The 14684-nt window shown below is 64.6% G+C and overlaps 3 protein-coding genes across 3 annotated transcripts; all 3 read left to right on the top strand.

The window, feature by feature from the left end:
* On the top strand, window positions 1–3825 carry LINJ_04_0890 (conserved hypothetical protein; the record flags this gene model as incomplete). Its single annotated transcript, XM_001462893.1, has 1 exon — window positions 1–3825. The coding sequence occupies one exon, from the start codon at window positions 1–3 to the stop codon at window positions 3823–3825; it is 3825 nt and encodes a 1274-aa protein (XP_001462930.1).
* Window positions 3826–5702: 1877 nt separating this feature from the next.
* On the top strand, window positions 5703–6227 carry LINJ_04_0880 (hypothetical protein; the record flags this gene model as incomplete). The annotated part of the gene is made up of 1 exon (XM_001462894.1): window positions 5703–6227. One exon carries the CDS (start codon window positions 5703–5705, stop codon window positions 6225–6227), a length of 525 nt encoding a protein of 174 aa, XP_001462931.1.
* A 1917-nt stretch (window positions 6228–8144) lies between these two features.
* On the top strand, window positions 8145–11699 carry LINJ_04_0870 (hypothetical protein; the record flags this gene model as incomplete). The annotated part of the gene is made up of 1 exon (XM_001462895.1): window positions 8145–11699. The coding sequence occupies one exon, from the start codon at window positions 8145–8147 to the stop codon at window positions 11697–11699; it is 3555 nt and encodes a 1184-aa protein (XP_001462932.1).
* Between the last annotated feature and the right edge of the window lie 2985 nt (window positions 11700–14684).

Raw genomic sequence — 14684 nt, 5'->3', positions numbered from 1 at the left:
ATGGGGAATGCCGCGTCGAGCCCACGCCGGGCTCCTGCCGCGTCGTCGTCGCCTGCCCGCGCCTCCTCCACAGCACCGGCGACGGAGCCACGACCGAGGAAGATGCTCGTCAACGCCGCCCCACGAGCGTCCGCCAGCAACTTCCGCTCGCCTGCCGCCATCACAGCGGCCTCTGTGAACCGCCAGGCGCGCTCGCAGAGCCCGGAGGCGAAGTCTGCATCGCTGCAGCAGGCCACGCTGCAGCGCCGTCAGCGCATCCCGGGAATGAATGGCAGCGGCAGTGCCGGTGGCACGAGTGTTCGTGGGGACGTTGGGAATGAAACGGACGTCCTCCTGGCCTTCACCCGCAACGCCGACCCCATCTCGCTGCGCGTCTTGGAGCTGATCCAGCAGGCTGACGCCGTGCCGCAGGACAGCCCGGGCGAGAAGCTGCGGCTGCTCCAGGAGTGCTACCCCCTCCTGGTGCGCGTGCCCAACGACTGCTTCGATCAGCTGGCCGTCACGGTGTACCAGAAGGAAGGCGATGTCTACCACCAGCAGGGGGACATCGAGAACGCCAAGAACACCTACAGCCGCGCTATCACGCTGGCAGAGAAGCGCGTTGCACGGCAGGACGCCGACATGTACATGGTGCTGAAGCGCTACGTCTTGGCTATGGTGGGGATGGCGCGCATCTGGTACGACCACGAGCGCGATCACCAAGGCTTCACCTTCGTTGACCACAAGCACCCCAAGGTACAGGCCGTCGACGGCGGCGATGCCGTGCACGACGCAAACTCGTCCATGAGCTCGCTCGAGAGCAGCCTGATGTCTGACGGAGGTAGCGTCTTCAGCCTCAACGAAGCCATCTTGAAATCCATGGCGCCACGCCCGCCGCGGCGGCAGACTGGCCCGCTCTTCCAGCGCGTGAAGATGCGAGCGCCGCATGTGATGCAGAGCTCGCAGTTGAACCGTGAGGACGAGTTTGTGCTGCACAGCCGCATGACGCGCGAGCTGGTCGCCTCGCCGTGCGAGCTGCTGCTTCTGCGGTGCTGCGAGGTGGTCCAGATTGGCCACAACTCGCAATCGGAGCTGCTCATCCCAGCCCAGATAGAGCTGGCTCAGATTTACGAGGATCTCGCGCTCTACAGCCGCGCACTGCTGCTCGTGCGGCGCTGCGTGGGCATCCTGTGCAGCGTGTACGACTACGACCACCCGTGGGTGATTCATCTGATGCACCGCGCCGACAGGCTAGAGGGGCGGCTGGAGGAGCAGATGCGTAATAACATGGCCACCAAGATCCAGGCTACGTGGAAGATGCACCGAGCGATGCAGCAGCTGGAGTACACGCTGGGGCATCCGGTGCGGCGGCACCAGCGCATTCCGCGCAAGTACCGCGCGATTCCGGGCCTCGACTTCCTCCACGAGTACGTCGGCGACATGCCCGCAGATGAGCTGCTTGGCGACGACGCCGATGACGGGGTGTACGGTGGTCCCGGAGGCGACCATGGGCACTATAGGCAGCAGGCCGCCGAGCCGGAGCAGTGGACGGAGGTGCCGCCATCGGCGCCTGTGCAGGCGAGTGGCCGGCACAGCGCCGACCCGCGCCACCCTTCTGGCACGCCGGGCGCACGCCAGGAACGCAAATCGCCCTACAACGCCACCGCGCTCGTCCGCTACGCACCGAACGAGCACGCGGAACGCGGTGACACGTTCACGACGGTGGTGCCTAACGCGACCGTCGTGGGCACTACCCAAGATACCCAGACAGACACGGACGTGCATCACACCGAGTACGGGGATGTGCTGACGGTGCGTACGACAACGGTCACCAAGACCATCACAGAGGGCCTCGTCGACAGCGCAGGTGACGACACAGACGAGGAGCCCTCCGAGGATGAAGAGCAGCCGGCTGCTCCAGTGCATGTGGGAGCGCCACCACCGCAGCAACAGCAGAAGCAACCACGCAACCCCACCCACCCTACACACCCTCTACAGCCAGCACCGGCGCCGTACCCGTCCGATGATGACGCGGACGAGTACGACGAAGAGCGAGAGTGCTCGTGGGCAGAGCGCACACCTACGGAGCTACAGCAGCACCAGCAGCAGCCTCCGCCGCAAGCGCCGCCACCGCCGATGCGGCGAGAGGAACAGACACAGGCCCAGCCGTGCGGTCACGTGGTAACGACTCAGACGCCCCGCCCACCTCCGCGCGCCAATAAGCAGACGGAGGCTGCGTGGCCGCTGAGGCGCGAGGAAGAGGAAGAACCGCCGCGGACCTCTCGACAGGCCGCGACGACATCGCCACACTCACAGCGGCACGAAACAGCGACGCAGTGCAATCCTGACAGAGGTGCCCATCGCGCGCCTGCTCATCAGCCACCGCCGCCGGCACCGACTCCGCAGCGGCAGCCTCTGGTGCAGTCTCCGCTCCCGCCGAGCTGGCGTCACCGCGCTTCGGTGTCCAGACCCGCGGGAGCCTCAGAGGCCGACAGTGCCCTCGACCCCACCGACGACACCCCCTCGATCGTCGCGCGTGCCCCCGAGTCCCGTGAGAACCCACTGCCGGAGCGGCCGCCGCCAAAGGCAGAGAGGACTCGGGTGCACCTGCACAACTCCCGCGAGGCCGAAAACGCCTTCGACGATGGACCGAGTCGCTCGGCCCAGCGTGGTGCTCCGCCGCAGCAGCGGCACACGCATGCGGCACCACCAGCGCACCGCAGCGGTGCCGCATTGGAGGCGCCGCTAGATAACTACGAGGACGGCAACGCGCCGTACCAGGAGGAGGCACGAAGCGAGGTCATCGCTGGCAGCGATGCTCATCCATCCTCGTCGGCGCCGTCGAGGCCATATGTTCCGGATGTGCGCCACAACTCGCGTCGGGAGCTGTTCCGTGACTTGGTAGAGCCGAATACAGCGTTCCAGGCGGAGTGGAACGGGTACCCGGCCTTCCTGCCGCTACTCGGTCACCGCCGCAGTAGTGGGCGAAGCAGCCAGAGCTCCTCAATGCCGCGGACGAGCTCTGAGAGCGGGCAACTCGTGCCGCACGCGCTCGGCCACAGCGGTAGCCACCCATCGAAGCAGCAGAAGGCGCCGATGCAGCTGTGCGACCGGCGACATCAGCGCGGCTCCGACGGCCAGGGTCAGCAGTCTGGCACGCCGATGTATCTCACAGCACCGGCCAACGTGTATCCTCTAACGCTCCCGCAGGCGGCGCAGCAGCCGCGGACAGTGAAGACGACTCGTGACTACAAGATCATCAAGACGCGGCGCGTGCGCACCTATACACGGGAGCCGGTCAGCAACATCATGGACAGCGAGAACACGAGCAGCCGCAGTGGCAGTGCGAGCATTGATGAAAGCATGAGCAGCGCGCGCTGGGAGGCGGACTCCGCCTCGGTCAGCGGCAGCACCCACGTCGAGTACATGGAAGAGAAAGACGAACAGGTGGACGCAGCGAGCGTCAACTCCAAACTCAGCAACGCCTCCGCTCCGCGCCAGCAGCAGCGGCAGCGGCAGCCCTCAGTGAAGGCACCGGCAGGCAACGTGAAAGTGCCCCATCGCCCACACAAGCCACGGATGCCCACCCCTCCTACGAAGTCACTTGCGAAGGCGACAGGGGACGGCAACGGCAGCAGCGGTGCCGCTGCCTGCCGACCATCGACGCTGCCAACGAAAGCAGAGACGGTACGAGTGGTTTCTGAGAAGGGCTCTGAAGACAGGGATAGTGATGTGCTGCCCAACTACAGTAGTAGTGCCACCACGGTCACGCGACATGTCAAGTCAGACCACCACGGCGCAACGACGCGCACGACGCGTCGCTTCAGCACCTCCACCAACTCGTAGCTGACAAGCAACGGTGACAGTGTGGTGCTTGGAGGGAGGGGGGTGCTGGGGTGGATGGGCGGGTATGCCGGAAGCAGTTTTAGAGGCACTGTTGCCGCTCGGTAGCTCTGCGTACGCGGGCGTGTTTCGCATGGCGCGCTTGCATGTTTTTATTTTGCTCGCTCTTGTTCCCTTCAGCTCTTTTCGTCTCTGCGCACCTGTTGTTGTTGTTCATGTGTGCACCTGTATCTGTATATGTATCTGCAGTCAAGGGATATCATGCGCCCTCATCATTGTCATCGCGGTGTGCGCGCATGCGCGCATGCGTGTGCTTGGGTGTCTGTGTGCGTTGCTACCGCGGCACACATTTTTATTTCGCGCTCGCGCGCTCATTCTTTGATTCGCTTTTCGTAGATGTGCCAAAACGCGACGCTGCGGATCGGCGGGTGGTGCTCCGTCCGTGTGGACTTGCGCCGGCGCTCACGCATCGCATCCCTTTCTCCCCTCCCCTCCCCTCCCCCCCACTCTCTCCCTCTGTCACGCCTTCCATCACACGCACATATAATCATCACTATCACCGCCACCAAGACCTCGACAGCCTCCGTCATGCGCCCCAACGCTCTGATAGTGGCGATGGCTGTGGTGATGGGCTCCTATGCGGGGCGGTGCTAGGTGAAGCCTCGCTTGCTGCGTTTTGTTTTGTTTTGGGGAGGGGGAGCAGGGAATGGAGGGGTGACTGTGGAGGCATTCGCCGTGCTTCCGCTGCGCGCTTCCCATTGCTTTCTCGGGTTGCCCTCTTCCTCTGTATAAGTCTGTGTGTGTGTGTGTGTGTGTGTTTATGTGTATGTGCATCCGCTGTGCGTGCAGGCGCACGAACCACAGAAGCCGGCGCCAACGAAGGCATGACGAGGTCACGAAGCAAGCGGGGGTAGGAGAAGAAGAGCTGCACGGGTCGACACGGCGACGGCGCCATTCTCGCTTCACTGTCGTGGCTGCCTTTCTTTTCTGGATCGTCTAGATCGCCTTGTACTCAACGTAGAGCGGTGCGCCGCGCGCTCAGTCATTGGATGCGTTGCACCACCAAGCACTCAACCACCACCACCCTCTTCCTCGTCCTCCCACAAGAAAAGCACGAGGGGCAACGGCACGTGCGAGAGCGATGCCGGTGAGGAGCAGCATCCACCGCATCCATGAGGCGATCACCGTGCGAGCATAAAGAGGGATGTGGAGGGAGGGGGAGGTAGGAAGGGCCCAGACGGATCGGCGTCTGCCTCTGTGCACGTGTGTGTAGGACAGAGCAGCGCCGATCGGAAAACGTGGAAGCGATGAGCACCTCAGCGGCGTGTGCAGGTGCATTCACGGTCAGCTCCCCCCCCCTCACGGTGGCTCGTGCAGAAGGCGGGGAGAGTCTACGCTCGGCACAGCTGGCGAAAAGAGAGAACGTGATAGAGAGCGAGAGGGAGGCTCATCTGCACGCCCCAAGCCGCTCCGCATCCTCGACCTCCGCCATTCTCATCTTTCCCTTCGCTCCTTCACTACCAACACCACCACCATTATGGCTCTCCCACCTCTCCTCCGTGCCAGAGAGTCGTCGTCTGTTTGCCTGCCGCACACACGCACGCACCGTGTTGTTGCGGCTGTTCGCGTCGATGTCGCTTCTCCACGCCTCTCCTGGTGCTTTTTTGTCGCTGACTCCTCTCGCACACCCCCTCTTCTACACCTCTGTTTCCGTTGCCGCCGTGGCCATCGCCGTGAGCGGCAGCAACGACAAGCCGCGCCGCACAAGGGCGGCTCATCCATTGCTCTTCCCCGTTCACGCATAGGCACACGTAGGCCGAAGACTAGATGCGATACAGCTCGGCGCAACCAACGGAAAAAGAGTAAGAGCCTTCCGCAACATGCGTTCCACGCCGCACGGCCCACTTCTCCATCCTCGGACCTCCTCGGTCCGCCAGGACGCGATCACGTACCCCTACGCCTACACTGCACCTGGTGGACAGACGCCGTCTGCTGGCTGTGAGCATGACGACAACACCGCCGCCGAGGCGGGCCCCGCACGCCGCTGCGTGCCCGTGCGCGGAAACCGTGCGACGCCTGCAAGCAATACTAACCCCTATCCTAGTGATGTGAGCTGCAGTCTTTCCTACCCGGAGCCCGCGCCAGCCGTGGCGACGACACAGCCGTCGTCGACCTTCCAACAGGGCCAAAAGCCGGTTGTGTACACGGTACAGAACACAACCACCGACACCCACACCCACGAGACCGAGTACGGCGGGGTTCTGACGATCCGCACGACAACCGTGACGCGCACCATCACAGAGCGCCTCGTGGCAAGCGATGAAGACGACGACAGCAGTGAGAACGGCGAGGTGCACCTGGAAGACGCGCGAAGCGAGGCGTCGTTGCCGCCTCTGCCTCATTGAGCGAAGGACATGGGCTGTAGCGCAGCAGCAGTCATCCTGTCTGCGGTTCACCACCGCCCACTCTTTTCTTCGCTGCTGGTCGCCGTTTGTGTTGTCGCTTGCCTCGCTGTGTATGTGGGTCGGTCTCCTTGGCGGTGGCGTGGTGGAGGGAAAGAAAGGGAGGGGAGAGCAAGTGTGCACGTGGCTGCCGTCCCTGTTTCCGCTCCCGCCCCCCCCGCCCCCACACACACGCGCACACATCTTCAATCCACTTGAGCATTCCGAGTGCCATGTACTCCAGCCGCCTTTTCGTATTCCCCACCCAGCCCCTTCCGCATCACACACGCACGCACACAACTCACAGCTCTCCCTCATGGGCCACTCTCCGCCCCTCCGCCTCCCCCCTTCCCTGTCTCCTTCCCTCACCGCTTGGCGTCTCGCGTGTATGCCCGATCAACGGAGACGCACACGTACACGCGTGTGTGTGTGTGTGATGCGGGTGGCGACACACAGCAAAGAAAGGCACGCGCAGGGATGAAGTGGCGCACGGGTTTTGCCGAGCCTGCTGCCTCCTTCAATGCCTCCCCGTGTGGCTATCCGAGTCGTCAGCGCACGCAAGCCAGCCCACGCACATACACAGAGTTGGGGGGGGGGGGGGGCAGACGCGCCAGGGCGCGTGGATGCGCGCTCACAGGTATCCTCTCCCTGTTCACCGGCGTGCCTTCATTCTTCTACAGTACCTTCTCTGTTCGTTCTCCTCATTCTCCCTCTCTTCAACGGCAACGCATACGCACCCGACCCGCGTCGCCGCTTGACCGCCCTCACCCCCCCCTCTCTCTGCCTCTCTCCCATGCCCGCACACACGTGGCATGGACCGACACTAACACCAACGCCGACCCCGCACATGGTATTCGCGTCGTCATCATCGACCGCAGCAACACCAGCGACTAGAGATTCTTCGCCCGCCTCTCCTGCTCTCATCTCGGCGAACGCCGCCGTCACGCCCTCGCTTCTTTCACTCGCACGCACGCATACACACCTGCATAGTGTCGTTCCGGCATAGGTGCGAGGCGTTGTAGATACGCAGTGACCTCTTCCTGCCCCCGCCCGCCCCCTCTTCCGTCAGCGAGGAGAAAGCACTCGGGAGAGGGAAGGGGCGCACTGGCGCGGGCTCGTCTGATCCTACACTGTCACTCCTCGTTCGACTCCCATAGGGAGGGATGTGCGCACCCGCAACGCATCGGCCCCTCTCGCTCTCTTTCTTTTCACCCTTCGATTGCCCCGACGCACGGGCTATCCTCCGCATACACTCACGCGTGCCCATATACTAGAGCCCCCTCCCCCTCTCCCCATCCACCGTCACTACTTAGCCTCCGTGCCTCCTCGCGTGAGTGCAGTGGGTGGCGTCCATCATTGCCGTCGGTGCGGCGCGTCGCGCTCTTTCCGTGTGCGTGCGCGCGTGTGCATCTTGTTTTCCGGGCACCGCCTCCATCATAGTTCTTACGTTTTATTTTCATCTCATTGTGTGTGCATGTGAGTGTGCCATGCGCGTGTGCGTGTGTATACATCAACGTCTTCTTCGGCTCGTTGACCTCGCATCCGCTTGTGCTTCCGCGGCTTGTGTTGCGCTGCGTCGTGTTGCGTTGTTGCAGAGTATTCCGTGTTGTGCCTTCCACCTCTGTCGTGCGCTCAGTGTCTCGAGGTGCGTTGGTGGGAGAGCCGGCACGCACGCGTTGCCCATGCGATGCGGGTGAGCGTCCTCACCACTGCCACGACGACGAAACAGCAGTCCACCACAGTCCTCCCTCGACGTTATATTGACGTGCTGAGCTGCGGCGACGACGGCAGGGTTGTCGCCTTTCGTTCCAGAGTCCTCTCTGGCACCACGCGTTACCAGGTAACAGATCAGGTACGCAGCGTGCACTTGGAAACAGCACCATGACGGCGGAGAGGGTTCGGAGCGGTAGCGCGAGTCGCGCCCTCAACGGGATGGGGCTCCCAGAGAGCAGCAGAGTCGCAGCGGCCCCGCAGCGACAGCGAGGGTCGCTTGCAGTGGTGTCTGTCCTGCCGCGTACAGACAGCAGTTCTCAGCAGCAGATGAGGCCGGAGACGACAAGTCGCGACGGGGAGCCGGCACATGGCATGCTGCTGGGCAGCCTCACAGAGTACAGGCCGGTATCTGCAGTCGCCTATGCGAACTCGGCTGCGGCAGCGCGGACGTCCACCGGAGCCAGCGCCGCAGTGTCTTACCCCTCCGCCTCCGCTGCCCCCGCGCTACGCACCAGTAGCAGCCGCGACCACAGCGCCGGCTATCCACTGGAGGCTCTGTCACTGTCCGCGCTGGGAAGTTCCGAGAACCTCTTCGAGCACAACACACCCGGGGCTCGTCAGAGCGGCGTGCGAGGCAGCGGCGCGCCGCCTCTGGCGCCGTTCCAGCAGCAGACCTCACTCGACGCCGGCCTGCAGGGTGGCGACGTCATCGCCTCCCAGGACCTTCGCGGTAGCAAGCACTCGATAGCGGTGCTGAAGGTGACGCCCGGCGGTAAGGCGCAGGAGTGCACGCGGCCACCGACATCCGACTCCACCGCCCAAGGAGGCGGCGGCTGGAGCACGCCGGGAATGCATGCGGCACCGGTGCAGCCCCCGTGCAGGACATCCTTCAACCAGGTAGGCAGCACCACCCAGCTTGGCTCAGCCAGCGCAGGCGTGCAGGTGGAAAAGATCGCCCCCATCGGCGAGACCTCCTTGTCAACCGCGCCCAGGGCCCACGCGGCGATGCCGCAGGCTGTGGCTGCTGCCGAGCTCCGTCAGCGACCGCCGCGACGCAGCTCCACCTCCGCCAGCGCGGCTATTGTCCAGTCATCGCCCTGCGTAGCAACCACCACGGCTGCACCGATGGCTGCGGCCAAGTCGACTCAGCCCGCGGCTTTTATGCCGTCCTCGACGACGACCTCGTCGCCGGCCGCCTCCACGCAACACACTGGCTCCCGGTTGTCGTGGCAGTCCTCGCGCGGGACCCCTCGTAGCACGCACACCCCTGAACGGTCAACGACGGCGTTGGCAGCAGTGAGTACCGGCGCCGCGCTGCACCATCGCTCCTCGTGCAACGGCGCGGTGCGCGAGGCCGGGGAGCCGCTGCTCATCGGGCCCTCCACCCTGCAGGTGTCGACGACCACTCTCACCAAGACAACGAAGAAGGTGCGCTACCGGCTCCCGGACGAGCCCTTCGACCCCGACGCGCCGGACCCGTCCGACATTGGCAGCCTGAGGGCAGAGGAAGAGGCAGCGCTGCTGGACCCGGTGAGCTACACCTGCGCCGTGGATGAGGTGGCTGGCCGCTACCCGATGCTGCTGCGCCGACCGAGCGCGCACGGCGGTGATGTGCTGCATGGTCGCCGCGGCTCCGCAAGCAGTCGGCTTGGCGATGGTGCGCCGCGCCCAACGTTCCTCCTCGATGACGGCAACCGCTGGGCGCGCGCGACGAACCGGCCTACAGTGGCGACGACGTGCGACCCGTCCGGGACGGCGACGACGCAACTGCCTGCCCCGCGTATCCTGCAGAAGACCGGTGTAGCAGGCAAAACTGCGGTCCCCGACACGAGCAGTGAGCCTTTCCCCGCTCACCAACGTGTCGCAGCTGACGGCAGCACGACGCAGGCATCCAGTGGGGAGGAGGCGGGTGGACACTTGCTCCAGCGCCACGTCCAGCAGATAGCAATAGGCAAGCAGCTCGTCAAGGGCACTGTTTTTCAACCCCCTTCGATGGGGAAGCGGCACACGGAGCGGTGCCGACGAGAGCAAGACGAGGATCGCATGAACGCAGCTGCCGCTGCGCAACCCGCTCTCAAGGACAAGGGCAGCAGTGCAGGTGCCGCTCCACCAGAGCCGCGGCGCCGGCGGAGGGGCAACCTGGAAGGTCTCTATGATGAGATACTGCGGCGAACTCAGCAGAACCGCCGCACCACCTTGCCTAACACCATCCCGCCAGCCGCTGTCCCACCGCAGGCGCTGCCTCTCCAACCACCAGGGGCGGCAGCAACAGCAGCGCGGCCGACCACGGAGCGTCGCAGCTGGCGGCCGCACCTGCCCTCCGCAGAGCCGGCACCTCCCCAGCGCGGCTCCGGTGTTAACCCTGGCGTCGCGCCGCGCCTGCCCCACACCGCGCCACAGCCGTGGTCGTCCTCGCAGCCGTGCATCCCCATCTCCCATGATGAAGAGATGCCAAGCGACAGCGAGATGAGCAGTCAAAACGGGTACCGCACACCCCTCATGTACTCAGCGACACAGCGCGAGCAGCAGGCACCGACGCCGCTGGCCAGGGCGGGAGCCGCGGCCACTGGTTGCGCAGGGCCTCGCCTCTCCAACTCCGTTCCTCACCCTAGCCCCGGTGTTCCACAGCCGCACCAGCAGCAGGTTGTGCCGCCGAGAGAGTCATACTCTCTGGCGCGTGGTCCCCCTCCGTTGGCGGGAGGAGGGCGCCCGGTAGAGCCGAAGCAGCAGCTCGACAGCGTATCGCCGCGTCTACAGCAGCAGCAGCAATGCCCTTCCCCACACGTAAGGCCAGGCTACGGCGTAGCGGCGGCGGCCTTGAGCACCGGTAGTCACATGCCTGAGCACACGTCTGGTCGCTCTAGCAAGTACACGCGTGCCGTCTTCGCACCGCCACCACCAGCGCGAGCGCAGCCCTCTCAGCATGCACTCTCCTCGTCTTCCTATGGGAACAGCGCCTATCGGCACGATGAGGAAGACGACGATAGGTACAATCCTGCGCCGTCCGGCTCGCACTACCCTGCTGACGAGGCATACGCCGCTGGCACACACACGCCGAGTGCCGCAGTGACCGCTTTCGGCAGGAACAGCGCCGGGGCGCCGGAGCAGCACACCTGTGCCACGCACGTGCACGGAGCGCCACAGATAAACAACGGCACCGGCTCGTCGTCCCAGCAACGAAGTCGCGCGTGGCAGCACGCTGAAGAGAACCTGTCGCAACGCACGGAAGCCGTGCACAAGGAGAACCTGCGGGCTGAGGGGATGGTGCGGTCGCACAACGAAGGCCGCTCTCATCACCGCACGCACAGCTCGGCGCTGCCGCCGCCGCCCCACCCACCCCCAACCACCTCCGCTGCCGCATCCTCCTCCACTGCACTGCGGACGCCAGCTGCGGCGGCCAACACGCCAGCACCGGCCCCCCACACGGTCTTCGTCACCTCACAGGCGGAGTACGACGAAGCCCTCATGAGCACCAGCTCGTGTACCACGGACACGCAGCCGGTCGCCGTTTCGGAGTGCGGCGAGGACGAGATGATCAATGACGAGAACGACGGCCTCGTGAAGAAAGGTCCCCCAGTGCTGGTCCTCGGAGACGAGGTGTTCGCACCGGACGGCTACGAGTACGTGAGAGAGGATGACGAGTACGCAGAGTACGACGAGCAGTACAATACAGAGAGCGAAGACAGCAGAGGTCACCACCAGGAGCTCGAGGAGGCACACTGAACCGGAGAGCAGCAGCAACGGCAGCAGCAAGATCACCTTCGACGACGCCGAGGAGGAGCCGCGCGATGCCACGAACGCAGATGCCGGCAATGTCGAATAGGATGTGCTGAAGGTGGGCCTGCTCCATCTCTCACTTCCTTTCGCGAGACGGCTGCAGCGTGGGTGGGGGAGGATAGTGTGCGCATCGCCCTGCACCTCTGCAGCCGTCGTGTGTATGTGTACATCGATGTGTGTGTTTATGTATGTATCTACGTGTGTATTTCTCTAGTGGCGCACACTCGCTCTTGCGATATCGGTCCACCCTCCACCGTGTCGGCCGCGCCTCCGCCGGTGATGTGCGCTCTCTTTCCTTTTTTTTTTCGCTGCCACGTCAGCGTCTTAGCGGCTGCGGCGCTCGCGTGTCTCCTCGTCGTCTTGCCGCTTCGTCGGCGCCTGGTGCGGCCGCGATGCTCCCATACCCGTCATGCGCTCACAGGTAAGGCGACAAGAGGCTGCCGCTCACCCGCCCCTTGCATGCAGCTCTCGCACTGAGCGCGAAGAAGCGGAGCCGGGGCTTGGCGTGCTGCGCGGATAACAGGATGCGGCCCACGAGACAGAAAAAGCACGTGTGGTTGCCGTTGTTGCGGGCGCGTTCTTCCTCCGCATGGCTCCCGACACGGTCCCTGCAGCGGTGGAGAATGGCATGCTACGATGCATCAGGGCACATGTGTTGGCGCTGCGGGCCTGTCGCGTGCGCCTCACATTCCAGCCCGCCTGTGGCCATTGCGGGTTGGAGCACAAGGACGGAGTTGGCAAGGTTGCAAAATCAGCACCGCAGAAGGAGGCGACGCCAGCTGCGTGGATCGCAGACCTCGTCACCGGCCTTCGACGCCAGGTCCGACATCCCCCGCAGCCGCGCTACACGCCGAGACAAGAGATTCCCGGTGGTAGTCGTCCCACACCAGATGAGCAAGGATGCTGAGCTTACGAAACGGCCGGAGACCGTGCGCGCCCAGTCCCGCAGGGGCAGGTGTTCGCATTTTGGATTCCTGCAACGGCGGGTGAGAGGCGGCGGCAAGACGGAGTGCAGGTGGTGTGCTGCCTACTGCTAAGCTAGCATTGTGGTGCCCCCCCCCCTGCCCCCGCTTGTGCTTTTCGATGAGGGCGGCATGCCAGGCGTTGTGCCCAGTATGCCACGCGAGACTCGCGGATCGCTCGAGGCTCGAAGCACACCTCGCTGCACGCTATGATCTTGCATGCTGTGACCTGATTACGCACATCTCGCTCGCACTGCATGGGCTTCCCCCGTTGGGTGTCGATGACCGCCCCCTCTCCCCGACCACCCTCTGTGCCCCCTCAGTGCGACACACTATGAGCTCTGTGTGCGCAGGTGCATGCTTATCCGCTGGCCCTCTTCTGCTTGACACACCCACTCCTGTCAGAGGCGTGCGGCTGCAGGGGAGGGCGGAATGCCACCTGCCGCCACAGACTCACAGCAACGTCCCACCCGTCGCGGCACATGCGGGCAAGCCGTCCAGACACACCCCTCCCCCCCCCCTGCAGACACCAGCGTCTCCGTGAAGCAGGCGCCAGGATGCAGAGAAGGTGAGCACTGCGTGCACGCGCTGCCAAGCACAGTTTGCATGGCGCATCGCATCTAAGCGACGCATGCAGAGGTCAGTAGAGCGGGAGTGATGGGCGGGAAAGGGCGCGGCAAGACACCATACGAATCAGCCCCCGCCACCGTGCATGCGTGCGGGGAGCATGCGGCATCTCCCTACTTTCGACCAGGTGTGCACTAACGCGGCACATATGCCGGAAGCTTGAGGAGAGCACCCCGAGTTACGCCATCGAGTCATCAGGAGTCCACGGTGGAGAGTCCCTACACCGTATTACGGGATGCCGCTGCTTGAGGCGACTGAGGGAGAGAGGCATGTCATATGCCGGCAGAGCACAGGGCCTCAGAGGGCCCTGACCTGAGGCTGGTTGTCTTCCTCCCTGAGCACATCCGGCATGCACCTATATCCACCCCCTCCTACCCGCGCAACAGATGTCGCCGCTTTCCGCCCTCGAGCAGAACCCTGGAGGTGGTCCGCGATGATCGAAGCGTGCAGCTCACCTGTGTGCGTCTGGCGCCACTCGCACAACACGCATCCGAAGAACGTACGCGGGTGTACAAGCCGAGCCCGAAAGACACGGGGCCGAGATTCAGCAGCAGGACGGTTCGCCCCAGACGGCCAGGACTCAGCCGTGGTGCAGCAGAGGCAGGTGAGCTGTGGCTGTGTGTGACGCGTACACGGGGTTCGTGCTGGCACGTTCGCGGTGGCCGAATGAATACGGTGTGGAGCAGAAGCCTCTCACTTCTCTGTGCGTGGGGAGAGGGGTGGAAAGGGGGGGGGGTACCGTTGCTGTGGGAATGGGTCACTGGCTGCTGCGGATGCTGCGGCTCGCAGCGCCGGTGTGACGCCTGCGACGGATCATACGCGCTTGCCCACACGTCCCCACCGCCCGCGCACGCGCGCTTTCCTTGCCGATGCTACCTGCATCGCTATGCCCCGCCCTCGCTGCTTCCCCCTCGTTTTCGTTTCGCTTGTCCCGTTGGTGTTTGCGATCTCACCGTCTCCGTGGAACACGTGCATCCGGATGACGGGTGGGGGAGGGGGTGCGCACACCTCAGCGCGTGGTGCCTCAGCGGCCAGTGCACGCCCACTCTCCGGCTGGAAGCCGAGCAGAGCCCCCCTCCCCCTCCACCCCCTCCTATCCCCTCGCCGGCGCCGGGCCACTTCGCGTGGTGGCAGGGCCAGGGTGCCTAGGGCGTGAGAGGGGGAGGTCAGAGCGACCGGCGGCCGTGCACACGCTTGTACGATCCATATGGGCGGGCGACGTGCCAGCGTGGCTGGAGCGTGTCTCCCCGACCTGGGCCCCCCTCACACCGCCCACGGCTGCTTGGCACCACGCGGAGAGGGGGGAGCGGGAGGGGGCCTGTGAAAGGGCCGTGAGAGGGCG

Source organism: Leishmania infantum, chromosome 4, assembly GCF_000002875.2.
Source record: "Leishmania infantum JPCM5 genome chromosome 4".
NCBI classification, from domain to species: Eukaryota; Euglenozoa; class Kinetoplastea; order Trypanosomatida; family Trypanosomatidae; genus Leishmania; species Leishmania infantum.
Note: the sequence above shows the minus strand (reverse complement) of the source record. Positions and strands in the feature narration are given on the sequence as shown.